Below are 18,876 nucleotides of genomic sequence, written 5' to 3' on the forward strand. Positions count from 1 at the left end.
TCTATTCCAACCCTAATAGGGTTTGTAACTCCCTCTCTCTTTTGCCCCCGTTTGCTTTGAATACTATCTGAGCCTCAGAGGCATCTCCTGCGACAGAAATAGCTTCTTATCTGGTTCTTCCAGGGAGGTGGGCCAAGAGTTCCTAACTCCTTCCTGGGCTGTCCACTCACAGGGCATGTTGGCTGGGCTTTGACTGCAGACGTCAGATAGCTAGCAAGTCAGATGGCCCTGGGAGCAGGTGTGGTTGAGAGCAGAGGAAGAGAGGCTGCAGAGGAAGAGAGGCTGCCCAAAGGCTAGCAGGCATCAGGCACCCATAGAGGCTATATCCTTGTTGGGAGAAGAGAGACAAGGTCTTGGGAAAGTCATCTTTTTTTTTTTTTGAGACAATCTCACTTCATTGTCCAGGCTGGAGTGCAGTGGTGCAATCTTGGCTCATTGCAACCTCTGCTTCCCATGTTCAAGTGATTTTCATGCCTCAGCCTCTCAAGCAGCTGGGATTACAGGCATGCAGCACCCCGCCCAGCTAACGTTTGTATTATTAGTAGAGACAGGGTTGCACCATGTTGGCCAGACTGGTCTCGAACTCCTGACCTCAAGTGATCCACACTGCCTCGGCCTCCCAAAGTGCCAGAATTATAGGTGTGAGCCACCATGCCCAGCCTGGGAAAGTCTTTTTTTTTTTTTTTTGAGACAGAGTCTTGCTCTGTTGCCCAGGCTGGAGTACAGTGGCACGATCTTGGCTCACTGCAACCTCCTCCTCCCAGTTTCAAGTGATTCTCCTGCCTCAGCCTCCCCAGTAGCTGGGATTACAAGTGCGAGCCACCACGCCCGGCTAATTTTTGTATTTTTAGTAGAGACGGGGTTTCACCATGTTGGTCAGGCTGGTCTCGAACATTTGACCTCAAGTGATCCGCCTGCCTTGGCCTCCAAAAGTGCTAGGATTATAGGTGTGAGCCACCACGCCCAGCCTGGGAAAGTCTTTTAACCACCTTCTTGTATACACTGTCTAGGAGTTCAAGACCAGCAACATGGTGAGACTCCATCTCTACAACAAATTAATAGCTTGGTGTGGTGGTGCATATCTGTAGACCCAGCTACTTAGGGAGCTGAGGTGGGAGGATTGACTGATCTGGGAGACTGAGGCTGTAGTGAGCTGTGATAGCACCACGGCACTCTAGTCTGGGTGACAGAGAGAAACTGTTTCAAAAAGAAAAAAAAAAAGTCACATGGCCACACCTCACTGCAAAGGAGGCTGGGAAATAGAGTCTTTCTTCCAGTGGCTGTGTGTCTATCAACCACAGGGAAAATGAGAGAAGGGATATAGGCAGGCCCTATCTCTATATAGGGATAGAGAAAAGGGATACGGTATTTTCTGCTCCACTGCCCCATCAGAGACTTTAACCTAGAAGAATTTGTTAATATCACTATTGGACTCTTGCTTACTAGGGGTCTAATAGTGACACTGGACACTCTTAATAAATTAGTGACAATTGTGATATGTGCTGGGAGCCCATGTCACAGTGGTGACTGCTGATGTCTCTCCCAATCAGTCAAGTATATGAAGGACGTCTCACCGTATTTCAAGAACTCTGCTGGTGGGACCTCGGTCGGCTGGGACTCACCTCCCGCCTCACCCCTTCAGCGGCAGCCTTCCTCCCCTGGCCCCACACCCCAGAACCTCAGCGAGGCCAAACACGTGTCCTTGAAGATGGCATATGTCTCGAAGAGGTGCACCCCCACTGACCCGGAGCCCAGGTAAGGCTGGGCTGGGGGGCAACTCAGACAGACAGATGCCCTGGTGTCAGGTGGTAGGACCAACGGAAAGACACCTCTGTGTTGTACGAATGACCAGCATGATGCCAGAACATAGTAGGTGCTTAAAAGATAGACTGGAAGCATGAGTGAAGCTATGGAGATGATGGTGTGCTTTGCTTCTCACTTCTTCCTCTGGGCAGCTCACATATGGGGATGAACTTGGTCTGGGAAAGAACCCTGTGTTCCAGTCCTGGTTCTCTTTGAACTAGGCCCTTTTCCTCACTGACCTTCAGATTATCCATTGTGAGATAAGGTTATTAGACTCACCGATCCTCTCGTCTCTTCTTACTCTGCTTGAGCTCTGAGATGTCTGGTTTTATCAGGGCCATGGACGGTTACATCCTTCACATCTGAGTAGCCTTTAACAGTTCATTGATAATATTGATACCACCAAACATTTACTGAGTATATACTGTGTACCCAGCACTGTGCTGAGTGCTTTCCATGCGCAGTATTATTTAGCTCTCACAGAGGCCCAATGGGCAAAGTCCTATTATTTCACCTCCTTTTTATTTTATTTTATTACTATTTTTGAGCCAGAGTTTCGCTCTGTCACCCAGGCTGGAGTGCAGTGGTGCAATGATCTTGGCTCACTGCAATCCTGCCTCCTGGGTTCAAATGATTCTCCTGCCTTAGCCTCCCAAGTAGCTGGGACTACAGGTGCCCACCACCACACCTGGCTAACTTTTTTTTTTTTTTTTGACAGAGTCTCACTGTGTCGCCCAGGCTGGAGTGCAATGGTGTGATCTTGGCTCACTGCAACCTCCGCCTTCTGGGTTCAAGCAATTCTCCTCCCTCAGCCTCCCAAGTAGCTGGGATTACAGGCGCCCGCCACCATGCCTGGCTAATTTTTTGTATTTTTAGTAGAAACGGGGTTTCTCCATGTTGGTCAGGCTGGTCACGAACTCCTGACCTCAGGTGATCTGCCTGCCTCAGCCTCCCAAAGTGCTGGGATTATAGGCGTGAGCCACTGCTGCCCTGCCTAACTTTTGTATTTTTTGTAGAGACGGGGTTTCACCATGTTGGCCAGGCTGGTCTCGCACTCCTGACCTCAGGTGATCTGCCTGCCTCGGCCTCCCAAAGTGCTGGGATTACAGGCATGAGCCATCGTTCCCAGCTCACCTCCATTTTATAGATGAGGACAGAGAGGGGAAGTAACCTGCTTGAGATCACACAACCAGAAAGGGTGGTGCTTGCCTCATTCCTGGTAGTCCTTTCTGCTTTGGAAGTTGCAAGATGCCTGAGTGATGGTGGTGGCTGAATGGCGCATATTTGGTCAAGTGGGATATGCAGTGTTGGAGGTGATGCTTAAGTGGTATATGCATTACAAGCTTGGGCTGTGGGTCCTAGTGACAGCCAGGGTTCAATGCCAAGCAAATGCCCAACATTGGCTGGGAGGGCTGGTTAATAATGTCCAGTATCCAAATCTCTTGGTCTCACTTGATGCCACACCTCTTGCCTGCCCCCATGAGGCAAGACCTGGTGATTCACAGGTCACTTGCAGATGCTCTACAGAAGAGCCTTTGTTTTTGTTTTTGTTTCTGAGATGGAGTCTCGCTCTGCTGCCCAGGCTGGAGTGCAATGGTGAAATCTTGGCTCACTGCGGTCCCCTTCTCCTGGGTTCAAGCGATTCTCCTGCCTCAGACTTCCCAAGTAGCTGGGATTACAGGCACCTGTCAACATGCCCGGCTAATTTTTTTTTGTACTTTAGCAGAGACGGGTTCACCATGTTGCCCAGGCTGGTCTTGAATTCCTGAGCTCAGGCATTCTGCCTGCCTCGGCCCCCCAAAGTGCTAGGATGACCGGCATGTATCCGGCTGTATTTTTTACTAGAGATGGGGTTTCACCACATTGGCTAGGCTGGTCTCAAACTCCTGACCTCAAGATCCATTCACCTTGGGCTCCCAAAGTGCTGGGATTACAGAGGTGAGCCACCATGCCTGGCCCGGAAGGGCCTTTTGTGAGGGTGAAGGTGAGGTAGTATTAGTCCTTTCAGAGACTCATAGAACCTTAGATTCCCAGCCTGATCCCAGACATTACCTGAAACATGTGTGTATATGTTTCTAAGTGTGTGCACATGTAGATGACATGTAAATGCAAGTGTTTGTATGTATATGTGAGAGCATTTGCATGTGAGTATAGATTTGTACGTGTGTGTTTATGTTATTTGTATGTGTGTATGCACATATGTGTCTGCATGTGTGTTTGAACATGTACATGCCTGAGTATATATGTAATCTGAATATAACTGGGGTTCCATATGGCCCACTGTCAGTGCAGTATCCCAGTCATAGGGATACAGCCTGGCAACCAAAATATAATGAAAACTACTTCAAACTTTTACTCAATGTTAGGATTGCACTGGGCTGCAAGTGTAGAAACTCCAACAAGAAATTACTTAAATAAAAGGGGTTAATTTTCCCACGTTTAAAAAAAGTCCAGCGGTCAGCTATTCCGGCTGCTGTAGATGCTCCAGGATGCCATCAAGGAACCAGGCTTCTAGCTTCCTGCTCTGCCATTTTAATTATGGGCGGTTTTCTTCTTTGTGGAGGCAGGATGGTGGCTGCATCCCAAGAATTGTGTTCATATTCCAGGCAGAAAGAAGACAAAAGCCAAAGTCTTTTCTCCTGGTATTTTGGCTATCTGTTGCTATATCACAAACCATTCCTAAAATTTAGTGGTTTAGAAAACAACAATTTATTATTTCTTTTTTTTTTTTTTTTTGAGATGGGGGATCTCACTGTGTCACCCAGGCTGGAGTGCAGTGGTGCAAGCTCAGCTCACTGCAACCTCCACCTCCCGGGATCAAGTGATTCTGGTGCCTCAGCCTCCCAAGTAGCTGGGACTACAGGTGCCCGCCATGACGTCTGGCTAATTTTTTTGTGTTTTTAGAAGAGATGGGGTTTTGCCCTGTTGGCTAGGCTGGTTTTGAATTCCTGGCCTCAAGTGATCTGCCCGGCTCAGCCTCCTAAAATGCTGGGATTATAGGTGTGAACCACTATGCCTGGCCTCAAACCTCTTTAGTTTAGTTTTGTTGTGGTTGTTTTGTTTTTGTTTTTTCTTTTTTTTTTTTTTTTTGAGACGGAGTCTCGCTCTGTCGCCCGGGCTGGAGTGCAGTGGCCGGATCTCAGCTCACTGCAAGCTCCGCCTCCCGGGTTTACGCCATTCTCCTGCCTCAGCCTCCCGAATAGCTGGGACTACAGGCGCCCGCCACCTCGCCCGGCTAGTTTTTTGTATTTTTTTTAGTAGAGACGGGGTTTCACCGTGTTAGCCAGGATGGTCTCGATCTCCTGACCTCGTGATCCGCCCGCCTCGGCCTCCCAGAGTGCTGGGATTACAGGCTTGAGCCACCGCGCCCGGCCTGTTTTTGTTTTTTAGATGGAGTTTCACGCTTGTTGCCCAGGCTGGAGTGCAATGGCACAATCTTAGCTCACTACAACCTCCACCTCCCGGGTTCAAGCGATTCTCCTGACTCAGCCTCCCTAGTACCTGGGATTACAGTCATGCACCACCATGCCCGGCTAATTTTGTGTTTTTAGTAGAGATGGGGTTTCTCCATGTTGGTCAGGCTGGTCCTGAACTCCTGACCTCAGGTTATCTGCCTGCCTTGGCCTCCCAAAGTGCTGGGATTACAGGCGTGAGCCACCGCGCCCGGTCTGTTTTTCTGTGTTTTTTTTTTTTTTTTTTTTTTGAGACGGAGTTTCACACTTGTTGCCCAGGCTGGAGTGCAATGGTGCGATCTCGGCTCACCGCAACCTCCACCTCGCAGGTTCAAGCGATTCTCCTGCCTTAGCTTCCCTAGTAGCTGGGATTATAGGCATGTGCCACCACGCCCAGCTAATTTTGTATTTTTAGTAGAGACGGAGTTTCTCCATGTTGGTCAGGCTGGTCTTGAACTCCGACCTCAGGTGATCCACCTGCCTCAGCCTCCCAAAGTGCTGGGATTACAGGCATGAGCCACTGCGCCCGGCCTGTTTTTCTGTTTTTTAAGATGAGATCTTGTGCTGTCATCTAGGCTGGAGTGCAGTGGCACCCTTATAGCTCACTGCAGCCTCAAACTCCTGGGCTCAAGTGATTCTCCTGCCTCAGCCTCTAAGTAGCTGGGACTACAGGCACATGTCACCATGCTTGGCTAACTAAAAAAAAAAATTTTTTTTTGGGCCGGGCGCAGTGGTTCATGCCTGTAATCCCAGCACTTTGGGAAGCCGGGGCGGGCGGATCATGAGGTTAGGAGATCGAGACCATCCTGGCTAACACGGTGAAACCCCGTCTCTACTAAAAATGCCAAAAATTAGTCAGGCATGCTGGCAGGTGCCTGTAGTTCCAGCTACTCAGGAGGCTGAGGCAGGAGAATGGCATGAACCTGGGAGGCGGAGCTGGCAGTGAGCAGAGATTGTGCCACGGCACTCCAGCCTGGATGACAGGGCGTGACTCCATCTCAAAGAAAAAAAAAATTTTTTTTTTTTCTTTTTTAGAGATGAGTGTCTCACTTTGTTGCTCAGGGTGGTCTCGAACTCCTGGGCTCAAGCCATCCTCCTGGCTTAGTCTCCCGGAGTTCTGGGATTACAGGCATGAGCCACCATGCCCAGCCTAGTTTTTTTTTTTTTTTTTTCCTGCTCTTATTAGTGAATTAGTTCGGTTCTGTGCAACAAGGAGAACCTGGGAGCTGGCCCAGAAGAGGATGTTCCTTAGAAACCAGGAGAAAGGGGCAAGATTAGGAATGGTCACACAGCAATAATTTAGGCCCCATCACACCATCGTGCATGTTTGAGTGTGTGTGTGTATTTGTGTGTATATGCATATGTGTAGGCCAGGCACAGTGGCTCATGTCTGTAATCCCAGCACTTTGCAGGGCAAGGCAGGCTAATCATTTGAGGTCAGGAGTTCGAGACCAGCCTGGCTAAGATGGTGAAACCCCATCTCTACTAAAAATAAAAAAAATAAGGCTGGGCACGGTGGCTCATGCCTATAATCCCAGCACTTTGGGAGGCCGAGGCGGGTAGATCACGAGGTCAGGAGATCAAGACCATCCTGGCCAATATGGTGAAACCCCATCTCTATTAAAAATACAAAAATGATCTGGGTGTGGTGGCGTGCACCTGTAATCCCAGCTTCTTGGGAGGCTGAGGCAGGAGAATCGCTTGAACCTGGGAGGCGGAGATTGCAGTGAGCCGAGATTGGGGCATTGCAGTGCAGCCTGGGTGACAGAGCGAGGCTCTGTTTCAAAAACAAAATCCCCACAAAATACATGAATATGTGTGTGTGTCTCACACTCTCTTGTCCCTATGCCCCATGAGGCCACAGCAACTGCGGCTGGAGCCCAGCAGTGAGGGTCGCTCCTGATTCTCAGGGACATCCCCCTGGTTTCTTCTGGTTTGGTGGTGGGTGGGGTTTCTTGGGCCAGGGTTGGGCAGCTGCAGCCTAGTGGTCAGGTCCTTGCCTCCACCCATTTGTGCCTGCAGGTATCTGGAGATCTGCTCGGCAGAAGGCCAAGACACCCTCTTCCTGAGGGCCAAGGATGAGGCCAGCGCGAGGTCGTGGGCGAGTGCCATCCAAGCCCAGGTCAACGCTCTGATGTTGCGGGTCAAGGATGAGCTGCAGGCACTGCTGGCAGCCACCAGCACAGCTGCCAGCCAGGACATCAAGCAGATTGGCTGGCTGACTGAGCAGGTGCCTGCTGGGCCTGGGACCTATCCCTCCCTCTCTTCTGCTCCTTTGGAGCTGGCCCTGTTCCCAGTGCCCCGGCTACCTTGCCCCACCCTGGCCCTCTGCCCTCTCTTCCCCCACCCATCCTTACTGCTGTTTTGTCCCCTGCAGCTGCCCAGTGGGGGCACGGCCCCCACCCTGGCCCTGCTGACTGAAAAGGAACTGCTCCTCTACTCTTCTCTCCCTGAGACCCGCGAGGCCCTGAGCCGGCCAGTCCGTACTGCCCCACTCATCGCCACCAGGTACCCATGGGCAGGGGCAGTATGTCTCCCCCAGAACTTGCTGGGAGATGCTCCAGCAGGGCCCCAGAAGCTGGAAACTCCAGCCCTGTCCACCCTCAGCTATTCCCCAGGTGACCTGAAGCAAGTCTCTGCCCTGTCTGGGCCTCAGTTTCCTTATCTGTAAAATGGGTGCTTGGAACAAAAGGACATAAGGTCCCCGCTAGCCACTCATTCATTGACACTTATGCCTTATGCTGCATGGGTCAGAGGGCACAGAGCTGACCCCAACAGTCGCTGCCTCCAGAGAGAACCTTGTCTGATTGGGGAGACAGACCCAGGAACAGCCATTACAGTGCAGAGTTTGTAGGAGCCACTTAACTCTGTAGGGGTAGTTGAGGAACGCTTCAGGGAGGAGGTGACATCTGAGCTGGACTTTGATGGATGAGTAGAAGTTTTCTGTTTAAGAAAGGGTGAAAGAGCATCCCATGCAGAGAGAACATCATGGTCAAAGGTACAGAGGCATGAAGGGCTATAGCGTGTTCATGGGGCTATGAGTTTGTGATAACCAGAATTCATGCAGGAAATGGAGAGAAGGGAGTTGGCAGGGCCTGATCTTGCAGAGCTTCTTTTGCCTGATTAAGGAATGTTAGCTTTATCTTAAGAGTTTGGCAGTGTTGAAGGGTTTAAGCTGGGGAGCGAGGTGCTCTGGTTGCTTTAAGAGAATCCCTGTGGCTGCCACGTGGAAAATGCAGCGGAGAGTACAGGATGGAAGTGGGGAAGCGCTGCAGTCGTGCAGGAGAGATGATGGTGGCTGGGGGAGGTGGAAGTGGGCGGCAGGAGCAGATGGAGAAGAAAGGCAGCATTGGCATTGGAAACCACATGGGTGTAAAATTAACAGGGCTCCGTGCTTGCCAGATGGGGCGGGTGAAGGAGGGGTCTGGAATGAACAGGAGGTTTGGAGCTGGTGTCTGGGTGAGCGTGGGACTGGGGGTGGGGGTGGAAAGGGAGGAGGCTGGAGCAAGATGCTGAGTCAAGTCCAGAGTGTGTGTGGGATGGAGAGGGAGCTTGGATAGGAAGCTTGGGGACTCAGGGGTCTGCAGCTCAGGGCTGGAAAGTGGAAGGCTGGCGTCAGCAGAAGTCTGGGGGGGAAGTGAGCTATAGGAGAAAGAGTGGGTGAAGGGAGGAACAAAGAGGGATATGGGGCAGAACTCTTAGGTCTGCCCCAGAGAGGGGCAGTTGGCTTACCAAGGTCACACAGCAAGTGACAGTCAAGCTGCAGGGGTCTGAAGTCCTTGTCACCCATGTCTCCTTACCTCAGGCTGGCTCTGGCCCATGTGTCAGGAGCCTGCTGGCTACTAGGGATAATTAGGTCCTGGATTGTCTACCTAATCAAGTGATTCAAGTCAGGCAACAAATGTTTATTGAGCACCTACTGTGGTCAGGCATAGTTTTACTTATTGGGAATACAGTGGTGAACGCAAGATCAACATTTCTAACCTAGCTGACATCCTAGTGAAAAAGACAGTGAAAAACCAACAAAAACAAATAATAAAAAGTATAATTTCTGGTACCATGATGAAAAAGTAAGGCTAGTGAGTGACAAGGGTGCTATTTTGGACTGGCAGGCCAGGGAAAGCTTCTCAGAGGAGGTGACATTTAAACTAACATCTGAAGGAAGTGAGGGAGTGAGCCATGGAGATAATCAGGGAAGCGTGTATAGGCAGAGGGAACAGCATACGCAGAGGTGCTGAGGCAGGCGTGTGCTAGGTGTGTGTGAGGATACCAGTGTAGCCGGAGCCAAAGGAGCGACAGGGAGGGTGGCAGGAGATGTCTCCTGCTGAGTCAATCAGTGCCCCCTGGCAAGTCCTGTCCTGTTAGGTGGTAAAGGATTTACAGGGTTTTTCCCAGGTCATTGGCCCCTTTGCCCAGAACTATTTGCCCCCTGCCCGAGGCCTCATGCTCAGCCCTCTGCCCCTCACCCCCAGACTGGTGCACTCAGGCCCCTCCAAGGGCTCAGTGCCCTACGATGCAGAGCTCTCTTTTGCCCTGCGCACGGGCACGCGTCACGGTGTGGACACTCACCTGTTCAGCGTGGAGTCACCGCAGGAGCTGGCTGCCTGGACCCGCCAGCTGGTGGATGGCTGTCACCGGGCCGCCGAGGGTGTGCAGGAGGTGTCTACAGGTGTGCTGGGAGGATCTGGGAGTGTCCCTCTGGTAATGAGCCTCTTATCCCCAGGGGCATTCAAGCTTCCTTCTTTAGGGCACTTCAGGAGGGGACAGAAAATGGGGTTTGGAGGTTAAGGTGGGTGGATCACCTGAGGTCAGAAGTTTGAGACCAGCCTGGCCAACATGGCAAAACCCCATCTCTACTAATAATACAAAAATTGGCTGGGTGTGGTGCCTCATGCCTGTAATCCCAACATTTTGCGAGGCTGAGGCAGGTGGATCACTTGAGGTCAGCAGTTGAAGACCAGCCTGGCCAAAATGGTGAAACCCTGTCTCTACTAAAAATACAAAAATTAGCCAGGTGTGGTGGCGGGTGCCAGTAGTCCCAGCTACTCAGGAGGCTGAGGCAGAAGAATTGCTTGAATCTGGGAGGTGGAGGTTGTAGTGGTCCCAGATTGCACCACTGCACTCCAGCCTGGGCAACAGAGCAAGACTCTGTCTCAAAAAAAAAAAAAAATAATAATACAAAAATTAGCTGGGCATGGTAGTAGGTGCCTGTAGTCCCAGCTATGCAGGAAGCTGAGGAACAAGAATCGCTTGAACCCGGGAAGTGGAGGTTGTGGTGAGCTGAGATTGTGCCCGCTGCACTCCAGCCTGGGTAACAGAGTGAGACTGTTTCTCCAAAAAAAAAAAAAAGGAAGTTGGGTTTGGGCCCTCTGTTTTGGATGTGCAGGTGCCCTGGCAGGCAGAGACTCTTCTCCCTGGGGTTTTCTTGCTCCAGCTTTGTCAATCTGCTGGTGAGGATGTGAGAGATGGCACTTGGGGTAGGGTTGCCAGAGGAAATACAGGACACCCAGCCTCATTTGAATTTCAGGTTAACAATGAATACTTTTTTCATAGAAGTATGCCCAAATTAGTCATTGTTTATCTGAAATTTAAATTTAGCTGGGCAACTCTGCAGGTCTCCAAGGGCGGTGCTTGGTCGATCTGATGATGCCTTTATCAGGAGTGAGCCTCTAGTCCATGGCAGATTTTAAGCTCCCCCTTTCTACTTGTGGACTGGAAGTGGGTGTAGGTCCTCTGAGGGTGGGGGTGATGACTCTCTGCAGGGTGGGTGTACAGGTGCCACGACAAACAGTGAGCCTCCCGTCCCTGGAGGCATTCAGGCCCCACTTTGTAAGCTGCGGTGGGGGTTGGAGGTTGGGGTGTAGTGTCTGAGGTGCCAGCTGTGCCTGTACCTATGTGCCCTCCCTGCAGCCTGCACATGGAACGGGCGTCCCTGCAGCCTGTCTGTGCACATCGACAAGGGCTTCACACTGTGGGCGGCTGAGCCAGGTGCAGCCCGAGCTGTGCTCCTGCGACAGCCCTTCGAGAAGCTGCAGATGTCTTCAGATGATGGTGCCAGTCTCCTTTTCCTGGACTTTGGAGGTGCTGAAGGCGAGATCGTGAGTGAGGGGCTGCCTTTGCACCCTGGGGAGGAGGGGGTATGCACTCTTGGAGGCCAGGCTGGCCAGGGCCCTGACTCTTCTCTCCATCCACCCTGCAGCAGCTGGACCTGCACTCGTGTCCCAAAACCATAGTCTTCATCATCCACTCCTTCCTCTCGGCCAAAGTCACCCGCCTTGGGCTATTGGCCTAGAAGTCACCGGATGCGCTAGCCCTGAAGAGGGGTGTCCATGACATGGCCTGAGCTGGGCCTCCACCGACTGCCTGCTCACCCCTGGGCTGAGGGAAGGGAGAGGAGAGGAACAAGGGCCTCTGAGACCCCACCCCTGAGGGAGACTGGATTGGTCTTGGGGCCCGGGGCCCAGGACCCAGACCCAGGACAGAGTGGACTCTGCCTGTGATGGGGTGGCCCTCCTGCTGCCCCCCACCACCAGTGCCTTTTGTGGAGAGATATTTTGTGTACACAGAAGCCATTCCGAGTCTGGGACCTGCCCCTGTGCGGATCCTGACCCCAGCCAACAGCTGAGCTGCCAGGCCTCCTCGAGGCCCCTAAGCCACCCCTAGAGGTCCCATCTGAAGCTGGAGTCCCCTGGGGTCAGCGGCAAGAGAAACAAGAGGAGACTTTGTTTGTTTTTCCCCTCAGCCCTGCCACCTTGGGGAGTCTGGTTTTTCTCTTCATCCTCTCTCTCCTCCTTACTCTTGGATAAATAAACAGCCTGTGAGACACAGGCAGCCCGGCCCAGTGTCTGTGGTCTGTGCCTTGGCCTTTGGGTCCTGGGGTGGCCCCTGCAGTCCCAAGATGGACCAGACCAAGGACTGGGGCACCTTTCCCTGGAGAAGAACAGACTTTTACCACATGGGCCAAAGAGAGTGTATTGGTTATCTATTGTTGTGTGACAAATTACCCCACATTTTTACAGCTTAAAATGACAAATATTCATTATCTCTTAGGTTCTGTGGGTCAGGGATTTGAGAGGGGCTAAGCTGGGCTGTTCTTGTCTCAGGGTCACTCATGAGGTTGCAGTCAAATTGTCAGCTAGGGCTGCAGTCATCTGAAGGCTTGACTGGGGCTGGAGGATCCATTCCAATACTGCTCATGCACATGGCTGTGGGTAGGAGGTCTCCGTTCCTCACCATGTAGGGCTAACCCTAGAGCTGCTGCTTGAGTTTTCTCATGATATGGCAGTTGGCTTTCCCCACAATGAGACAGAAGAGAGAGCAAAGAGGAAGCCACAAACAGTGCCTCTTACGACCCAGTCTTGGAAGCCATACACTGTTGCTTCTGCTTTGTTCTATTTGTTAGAAGTGAGTCACTAAGTTCAGTCCACACTCAAGGGGAGGGGAATTAGGCTCCACTTCTTGAAGAAAGGAATGCCAAATAATTTATGGATCCATTTTAAAGCCATCTTAGAGAGCTTCAGGACCCTTTCCTGCAGAAGGGAGGTGGAGTGGAATGTGTTTGGTGCTTCGGAAACTGCGACGTGCTGACTGGATGTGAGTGGGTGGTGGTTATGACTCCCTACTAAAATCACGACGACAACAGCAATGATGAATTTTTTTTTTTTTTTTTTTGAGATGGGGTCTTGCTCTGTCACCCAGGTGGGAGTGCAGTGGTGTGTTCTCAGCTCACTGCAACCTCCACCTCCCGGTTCAAGCGATTCTCCTGCCTCAGCTTCCCGAGTAGCTGGGATTACAGGTGCCCACCACTGCCCACCACCATGCCCCACTACTGTTTTGTAGTTTTAGTAAAGATGGGGTTTCACCATGTTGGCCAGGCTGGTTTTATTTATTTATTTTTTTTTTTTATTTTTTTTTTTTTGAGACGGAGTCTCGCTCTGTCGCCCAGGCTGGAGTGCAGTGGCGCGATCTCGGCTCACTGCAAGCTCGCCTCCCGGGTTCACGCCATTCTCCTGCCTCAGCCTCCCGAGTAGCTGGGACTACAGGCGCCCACAACCGCGCCCGGCTAATTTTTTGTATTTTTAGTAGAGACGGGGTTTCACCGTGGTCTCGATCTCCTGACCTTGTGATCCGCCCGCCTCGGCCTCCCAAAGTGCTGGGATTACAGGCGTGAGCCACCGCGCCCGGCCAGGCTGGTTTTAAACTCCTGACCTCAAGTGATCCTCCTGCATCAGCTTCCCAAAGTGCTAGGACACCGCGCCCAGCCCAGAACTTTTTTTTTTTTTAACTTTCTAAAGGTTCAGTTTCTTCAGTGTAGCCACGAGATAAAACAAAGATGATGTGCCTGGTGCAGTGGCTCATGCCTGTAATGCCAGCACTCTGGGAGGCTGAGGCGGGTGGATCACCTGAGGTCAGGAGTTCAAGACCAGCCTGGCCAACATGGTGAAACCCTGTTGCTACTAAAAATACAAAAATTAGCCGGGCATGGTGGCACCTGCCTGTAATCCCAGCTACTCAGGAGGCTGAGGCAGGAGAATCGCTTGAACCTGGGAGGTGGAGGTTGCAGTGAGCTGAGATCGCGCCACTGCACTCCAGCCTGGGTAACAGAGTGAGATTCAGTCTGAAAAAAACAAACAAAACAAACGACAACAACAACAACAACAAATTAGCCGGGCATGGTGGTGTGCGCTTGTAATCTCAGCTACTTGGGAGGCTAAGACAGAATCATTTGAACCCTGGAGGTGGAGTTTGCAGTGAGCAGAGATTGCGCTACTGCACTCAGCCTGGGCCCCAGAGCGTGACTCCGTCTCAAAAACAAACAAACAAAAAAAATTGAGACCAGGTAACTTAACTTTGAGGCAATTACTTTTAGCTTACTTATAATGGCAGCATTGTTTCTTTGTGAAAATGAAACTTTCTCAGCTTATCCACTAAATTTTAAGCAACATCCCAAACCACCAAAGACTCACTCATTTTCCTTCTGGCCATCAGCAGTCTGGTGCCTTCATTTGGAACACCACCCCCCGCCCTATTTTTTGTTTTTGAGGTGGGGTCTCGCTTTGTTGCCCAGGCTGGAGTGCAGTTGCGGGATCCTGGCTCACTGCAGCTTCGGCCTCCCAGACTCAAGTGATCCTCCTACCTCAGCCTCCCAAGTTGCTAGGACCACAGGCCTGTGCCACCATGGCTGGCTAATTTTTTATTTTTTAACTTGTTGTAGAGATGGGGTCTTGCCATGTTGCCCAGGCTGGTCTCACACTCCTGAACTCAAGCAATCCTCTGGTCTTGGCCTCCCAAAGTGCTAGGATTACAGGCAGGAGCCACTATTCCCAGCCTTGGCCCCCTTTTAAGAATGGCGTGGCGAGCTGGGTGTGGCAGCTCACACTTGTAATCCCAGCACTTTGGGAGGCTAAGGAGGGTGGATCACTGAAGGTCAGGAGTTCAAGACCAGCCTGGCCAACATGGTGAAACCCCGTCTCTACTAAAAATACAAAAATTAGCCAGGTGTGGTGGCATGTGCCTGTAGTCCCAGCTACTTGGGAGGCTGAGGTTGTGGTGAGCCGTGATCACGCCATTGCACGCCAGCCTGAGCTACAGAGTGAAACTCAGTCTCAAAAAAAAAAAAAAAAAAGCCGGGCGCGGTGGCTCAAGCCTGTAATCCCACCACTTTGGGAGGCCGAGACGGGCGGATCACGAGGTCAGGAGATCGAGACCATCCTGGCTAATACAGTGAAACCCCGTCTCTACTAAAAATACAAAAACTTAGCCGGGCGAGGTGGCAGGCGCCTGTAGTCCCAGCTACTCGGGAGGCTGAGGCAGGAGAATGGCGTGAACCCGGGAGGCGGAGCTTGCAGTGAGCTGAGATCCGGCCACTGCACTCCAGCCTGGGTGACAGAGCGAGACTCCGTCTCAAAAAAAAAAAAAAAAAAAAAAAAAAAAAGGCACAGTGGCCACTTCCCCTCTTGCCCCAGCCATGGCTAACATATAGACAGTGTGATCTTCCAGACACTGTGCATACATTATCTTACTGGGTCCTCACCATATACCTATATAGTGGGCACAGTTATCTCAGTTTCATAGATAAGAAAACCTGGGCTCAGAAGGGGAGAGTAAATTGCCAAATGTCACATAGCTATGAAATATCTGAGCTGGGATTCAAATCAGGTCTGTCTGACTTCAAAGCCCTTGTTCACTTTGGAGACTTTCTGGCCCTGCACTGTCCAACAGAAATATAACACAAGCCACTTATCAAATTTAACAATTTCTAGTAGCCACATTTTAAAAAGTTTTAAAAATAGATGAAAATAATTTTTAATAATATATTTTATTTAACCCAATGTACCCAAAATATTATCACTTCAACTCATAAGCATTTACTAGTGAGATGTTTTATAATCCTTTTTTGCGCTAAGTCTTGGAAACCCAGTGTATGTTTTATACCTCTAGCACATCTCTATTCAGATGTCAAATTTTCATTGGAAATACTTGATTTGTATTCAGATTTTATAGCATTTACGGTAGAGTCACATACCCTTGTTCTAATCATTCTAAAGTCTTCCAACTACTGAGCTGTGCATCACAGTTTAAATTAAATGAAGTTCGGCGGGGCACGGTGGCACACGCTTGTAATCCCAGTACTTTGGGAGGCTGAGGTGAGAGAATCAGGAGGTGAACTCTCACTACAACCTCCATCTCCTGGGTTCAAGCGATTCTCCTGCCTCCGCCTTCCGAGTAGCTGGGATTACAGGCATGTGCCACCATGCCTTGCTAATTTTTTTTGTTTTGAGACAGAGTCCCACGTTGTCACCCAGGCTGGAGTGCAGTGGCCCAATCTCGGCTCATTGCAACCTCTGACTCCTAGGTTCAAGCAATTATCTTGCCTCAGCCTCCTGAGCAGCTGGGATTACAGGCGCTTGCCACCACGCCTGGCTAATTTTTTTGTATTTTTAGTAGAGACAGGGTTTCACCATGCTGGCCAGGCTGGTCTCCTGACCTCCAGTGATCTTCCCACCTTGGCCTCCCAAAGTGCTGGGATTACAGACATGAGCCACTGTGCCTGGTCACTATATGTATATTTTTATATCTAGAATGAGATTTATTATAAGGAATTGGCTCAAGTGATTATAGAGGCCGAGAAGTCCTACAATTTGTCATCTGCAAGCTGCACACCGAGGAAAGGTGGTGGTGTAAATTCCAGTTTGAATCTAAAAGACTGAGAATCAGGAGTGCCAATGGTGTTTAAGTCCTAGTCCAAGGGCAGGAGAAGACCAATGTCTCAGCTTAAGCAGACAGGCAGAGAGATAGTTCAACCTTGCTCTGCCTTCCTGTCCTATTTGGGTCCCCGAGGGGTTAGATGATGTCCATCCAGATTGTGGAGTGCAGTCTACCAAAGCTAATCTCTTCCTCAAGAAACACACCCAGAAATAACATTTAACCAGATACCTGGGCAACCTGTGGCCCAGTCAAGTTGACACAAATAATTAACCAGCACAGTGTTCTGTATTATTTCCCAGTGTTCTCCAGCAGGATTAAGGCCTAGATGCCTGCAAGAAAGTTGCTTGATAAGAATGTTTATTGGCTGCCTCCCCTTCCCTGTTTCACTCCCCTACTACCCTACCAGTGTTTCCTGAGATTACTTTGCAAATCAACTACCTGCACTCAAGTACTTGTCTTAGGAGCCAGGCACAGTAGCTCACGCCTGTAATCCCAGCACTTAGGGAGGCCAAGGTGGGTGGATCACCTGAGGTGAAGAGTTCGAGACCGGCCTGGCCAACATGGTGAAACCCCATCTCTACTAAAAATACAAAAATTAGCTGGGTGTGATGGCGTGTGCCTGTAATCCCAGCTACTTGGGAGGCTGAGGCAGGAGAATCGCTTGAACCCGGGAGGTGGAGGTTGCAGTGAGTCGAGATTGGGCCACTGCACTCCAGCCTGGGTAACAGTGAGAGTCAGTCTAAAAAAAAAAAAATACTTGTCTTAGGGTCTGCTTCTGGGGAACCCAAACTAAGACAGAAAGCAGTCATTTATTCATTCAACAAATATTCATTAAGCCCTTCTATGAGTCAGACCCTGCGTAGATCACGGGGATAAAGCCTTGAACAAGACACGATGTGTCCCTCCTCTCAGGGAGCTGATAGTCCAAGGAATAGGCAGTGATAAGAAAACAAGTAATGTCAACATTTTGAATAGTGACAAATACGGTGAAGAAAATAATATGAGAAGTGATGAAGTAGTTTATATGAAGTGGTCAGAGAGGGTCTCTCTGAAGAGCTGACATTTATGCTGAGACCTAAAGGATGAGAAGGGGCCAGCCATGAAACAATTTTGGAGAAGAGCATTCCAGAAAGATCATAGTAAGAAGAGAGGCTCTGTGGGCATGGTGTCACGTGCCTGTAATCTCAGATACTTGGGAGGCTGAGGCAGGATAATTGCTTGAACCCGGGAGGCGGAGGTTGTAGTGAGCCAAGATCATGCCATTGCACTCCAGCCTGGGTGACAGAGCAAGATTCTGTCTCAAAAAAAAAAAAAAAAAAAAAAAAAAAGAGAGAGAGAGGGTCTGAAATAAACATTTGCTTGGGATATTTAAGGAGCAAAATAAAATTATGTAGTTGAACTATGTCAACTAGAGAGAACACAGTAGGAGAAGTAAGTGGTAAGAAGTACATGGGTTGGAGAAGTAAAAGTAAGCAGGGGGCCAGACATGGTGGCTCATGCCTGTAATCCCAGCACTTTGGGAGGCTGAGGTGGGAGGATCACTTGAGGCCAGGAGTTTGAGACCAGCCTGGCCAACATGGCAAAATCCCATCTCTAGTAAAAACACAAAAATCAGCTGGGCATGGTGGTGCTTGCCTGTAATGCTAGCACTTTAGGAGGTCGAGGTCGGCGGATGACTTGAGGCTAGGAGTTTGAGACCAAGCTGGCCAACATAGTGAAACTCTGCTCTACTAAAAATACAAATATTAGTTTGGTGTGGTGGTGCACGCCTGTAATCCCAGCTACTCATGAGGCTGAGGCAGGAGAGTCGCTTGAGCCTGGGAGGCAGAGGTTGCACTGAGCCAAGATTGCGCCACTGCACTCCAGCCTGGGTGACAGAGTGAGTGAGACACCATCTCAAAAACAAACAAACAAAACAAAACAAGTAAGTGGGGCCACATCATGCAGGCCCCTAGGACACAGTAGGAAATCTGGATTTTATTGTAAGGGCAACGGAAAGCTCTTAAGCTTTTTGTTTTGTTTTGTTTTGTTTTGAGACGCAGTCTTGCTCTGTCGCCCAGGCTGGAGTGCAGAGGCTCGATCTCGGCTCACTGCAATCTCTACTTCCCGGGTTCAAGCAATTGTCCTGCCTCAGCCTCCCAAGCAGCTGGGACTACAGGCATGTGGCACCATGCCCAGCTAATTTTTTTTTTTTTTGTATTTTTAGTAGAGATGAGGTTTTACCATATTGGTCAGGCTGGTCTTGAACTCCTGACCTCGTGATCCAACCACCTCAGTTGCCCAAAGTGCTGGGATTACAGGCGTGAGCCATTGTGCCTGGCCGTTTTTGTGTTTTCCTTTTTCCAGACATGGTCTCATTCTGGTACCCAGGCTGGAGTGCAGTGTTGAGATCATGGTTCACTGAAGCCTCAAC

At 50.3% G+C, this 18,876-nt stretch overlaps 1 protein-coding gene across 2 annotated transcripts in view; it reads left to right on the plus strand.

The window, feature by feature from the left end:
• Window positions 1-12,099, plus strand: part of LOC105496215 (syntrophin alpha 1) — a 35,533-nt gene extending 23,434 nt beyond the window's left edge. The window contains exons 3-8 of one of the 2 annotated variants that reach the window (XM_011766402.2): window positions 1,551-1,755; window positions 7,278-7,485; window positions 7,633-7,763; window positions 9,728-9,956; window positions 11,166-11,353; window positions 11,455-12,099. In XM_011766402.2, coding sequence (XP_011764704.1) covers window positions 1,551-1,755; window positions 7,278-7,485; window positions 7,633-7,763; window positions 9,728-9,956; window positions 11,166-11,353; window positions 11,455-11,488 — 995 coding nt within the window. In that variant the 3' untranslated portion in view covers window positions 11,489-12,099. The remainder of the gene's footprint in view (window positions 1-1,550; window positions 1,756-7,277; window positions 7,486-7,632; window positions 7,764-9,727; window positions 9,957-11,165; window positions 11,354-11,454) is intronic. The other variant, XM_011766401.2, reaches the window with a different exon arrangement.
• Window positions 12,100-18,876: the final 6,777 nt, after the last annotated feature.

This window comes from Macaca nemestrina, chromosome 15 (genome assembly GCF_043159975.1).
Source record: "Macaca nemestrina isolate mMacNem1 chromosome 15, mMacNem.hap1, whole genome shotgun sequence".
Classification (NCBI taxonomy): domain Eukaryota; kingdom Metazoa; phylum Chordata; class Mammalia; order Primates; family Cercopithecidae; genus Macaca; species Macaca nemestrina.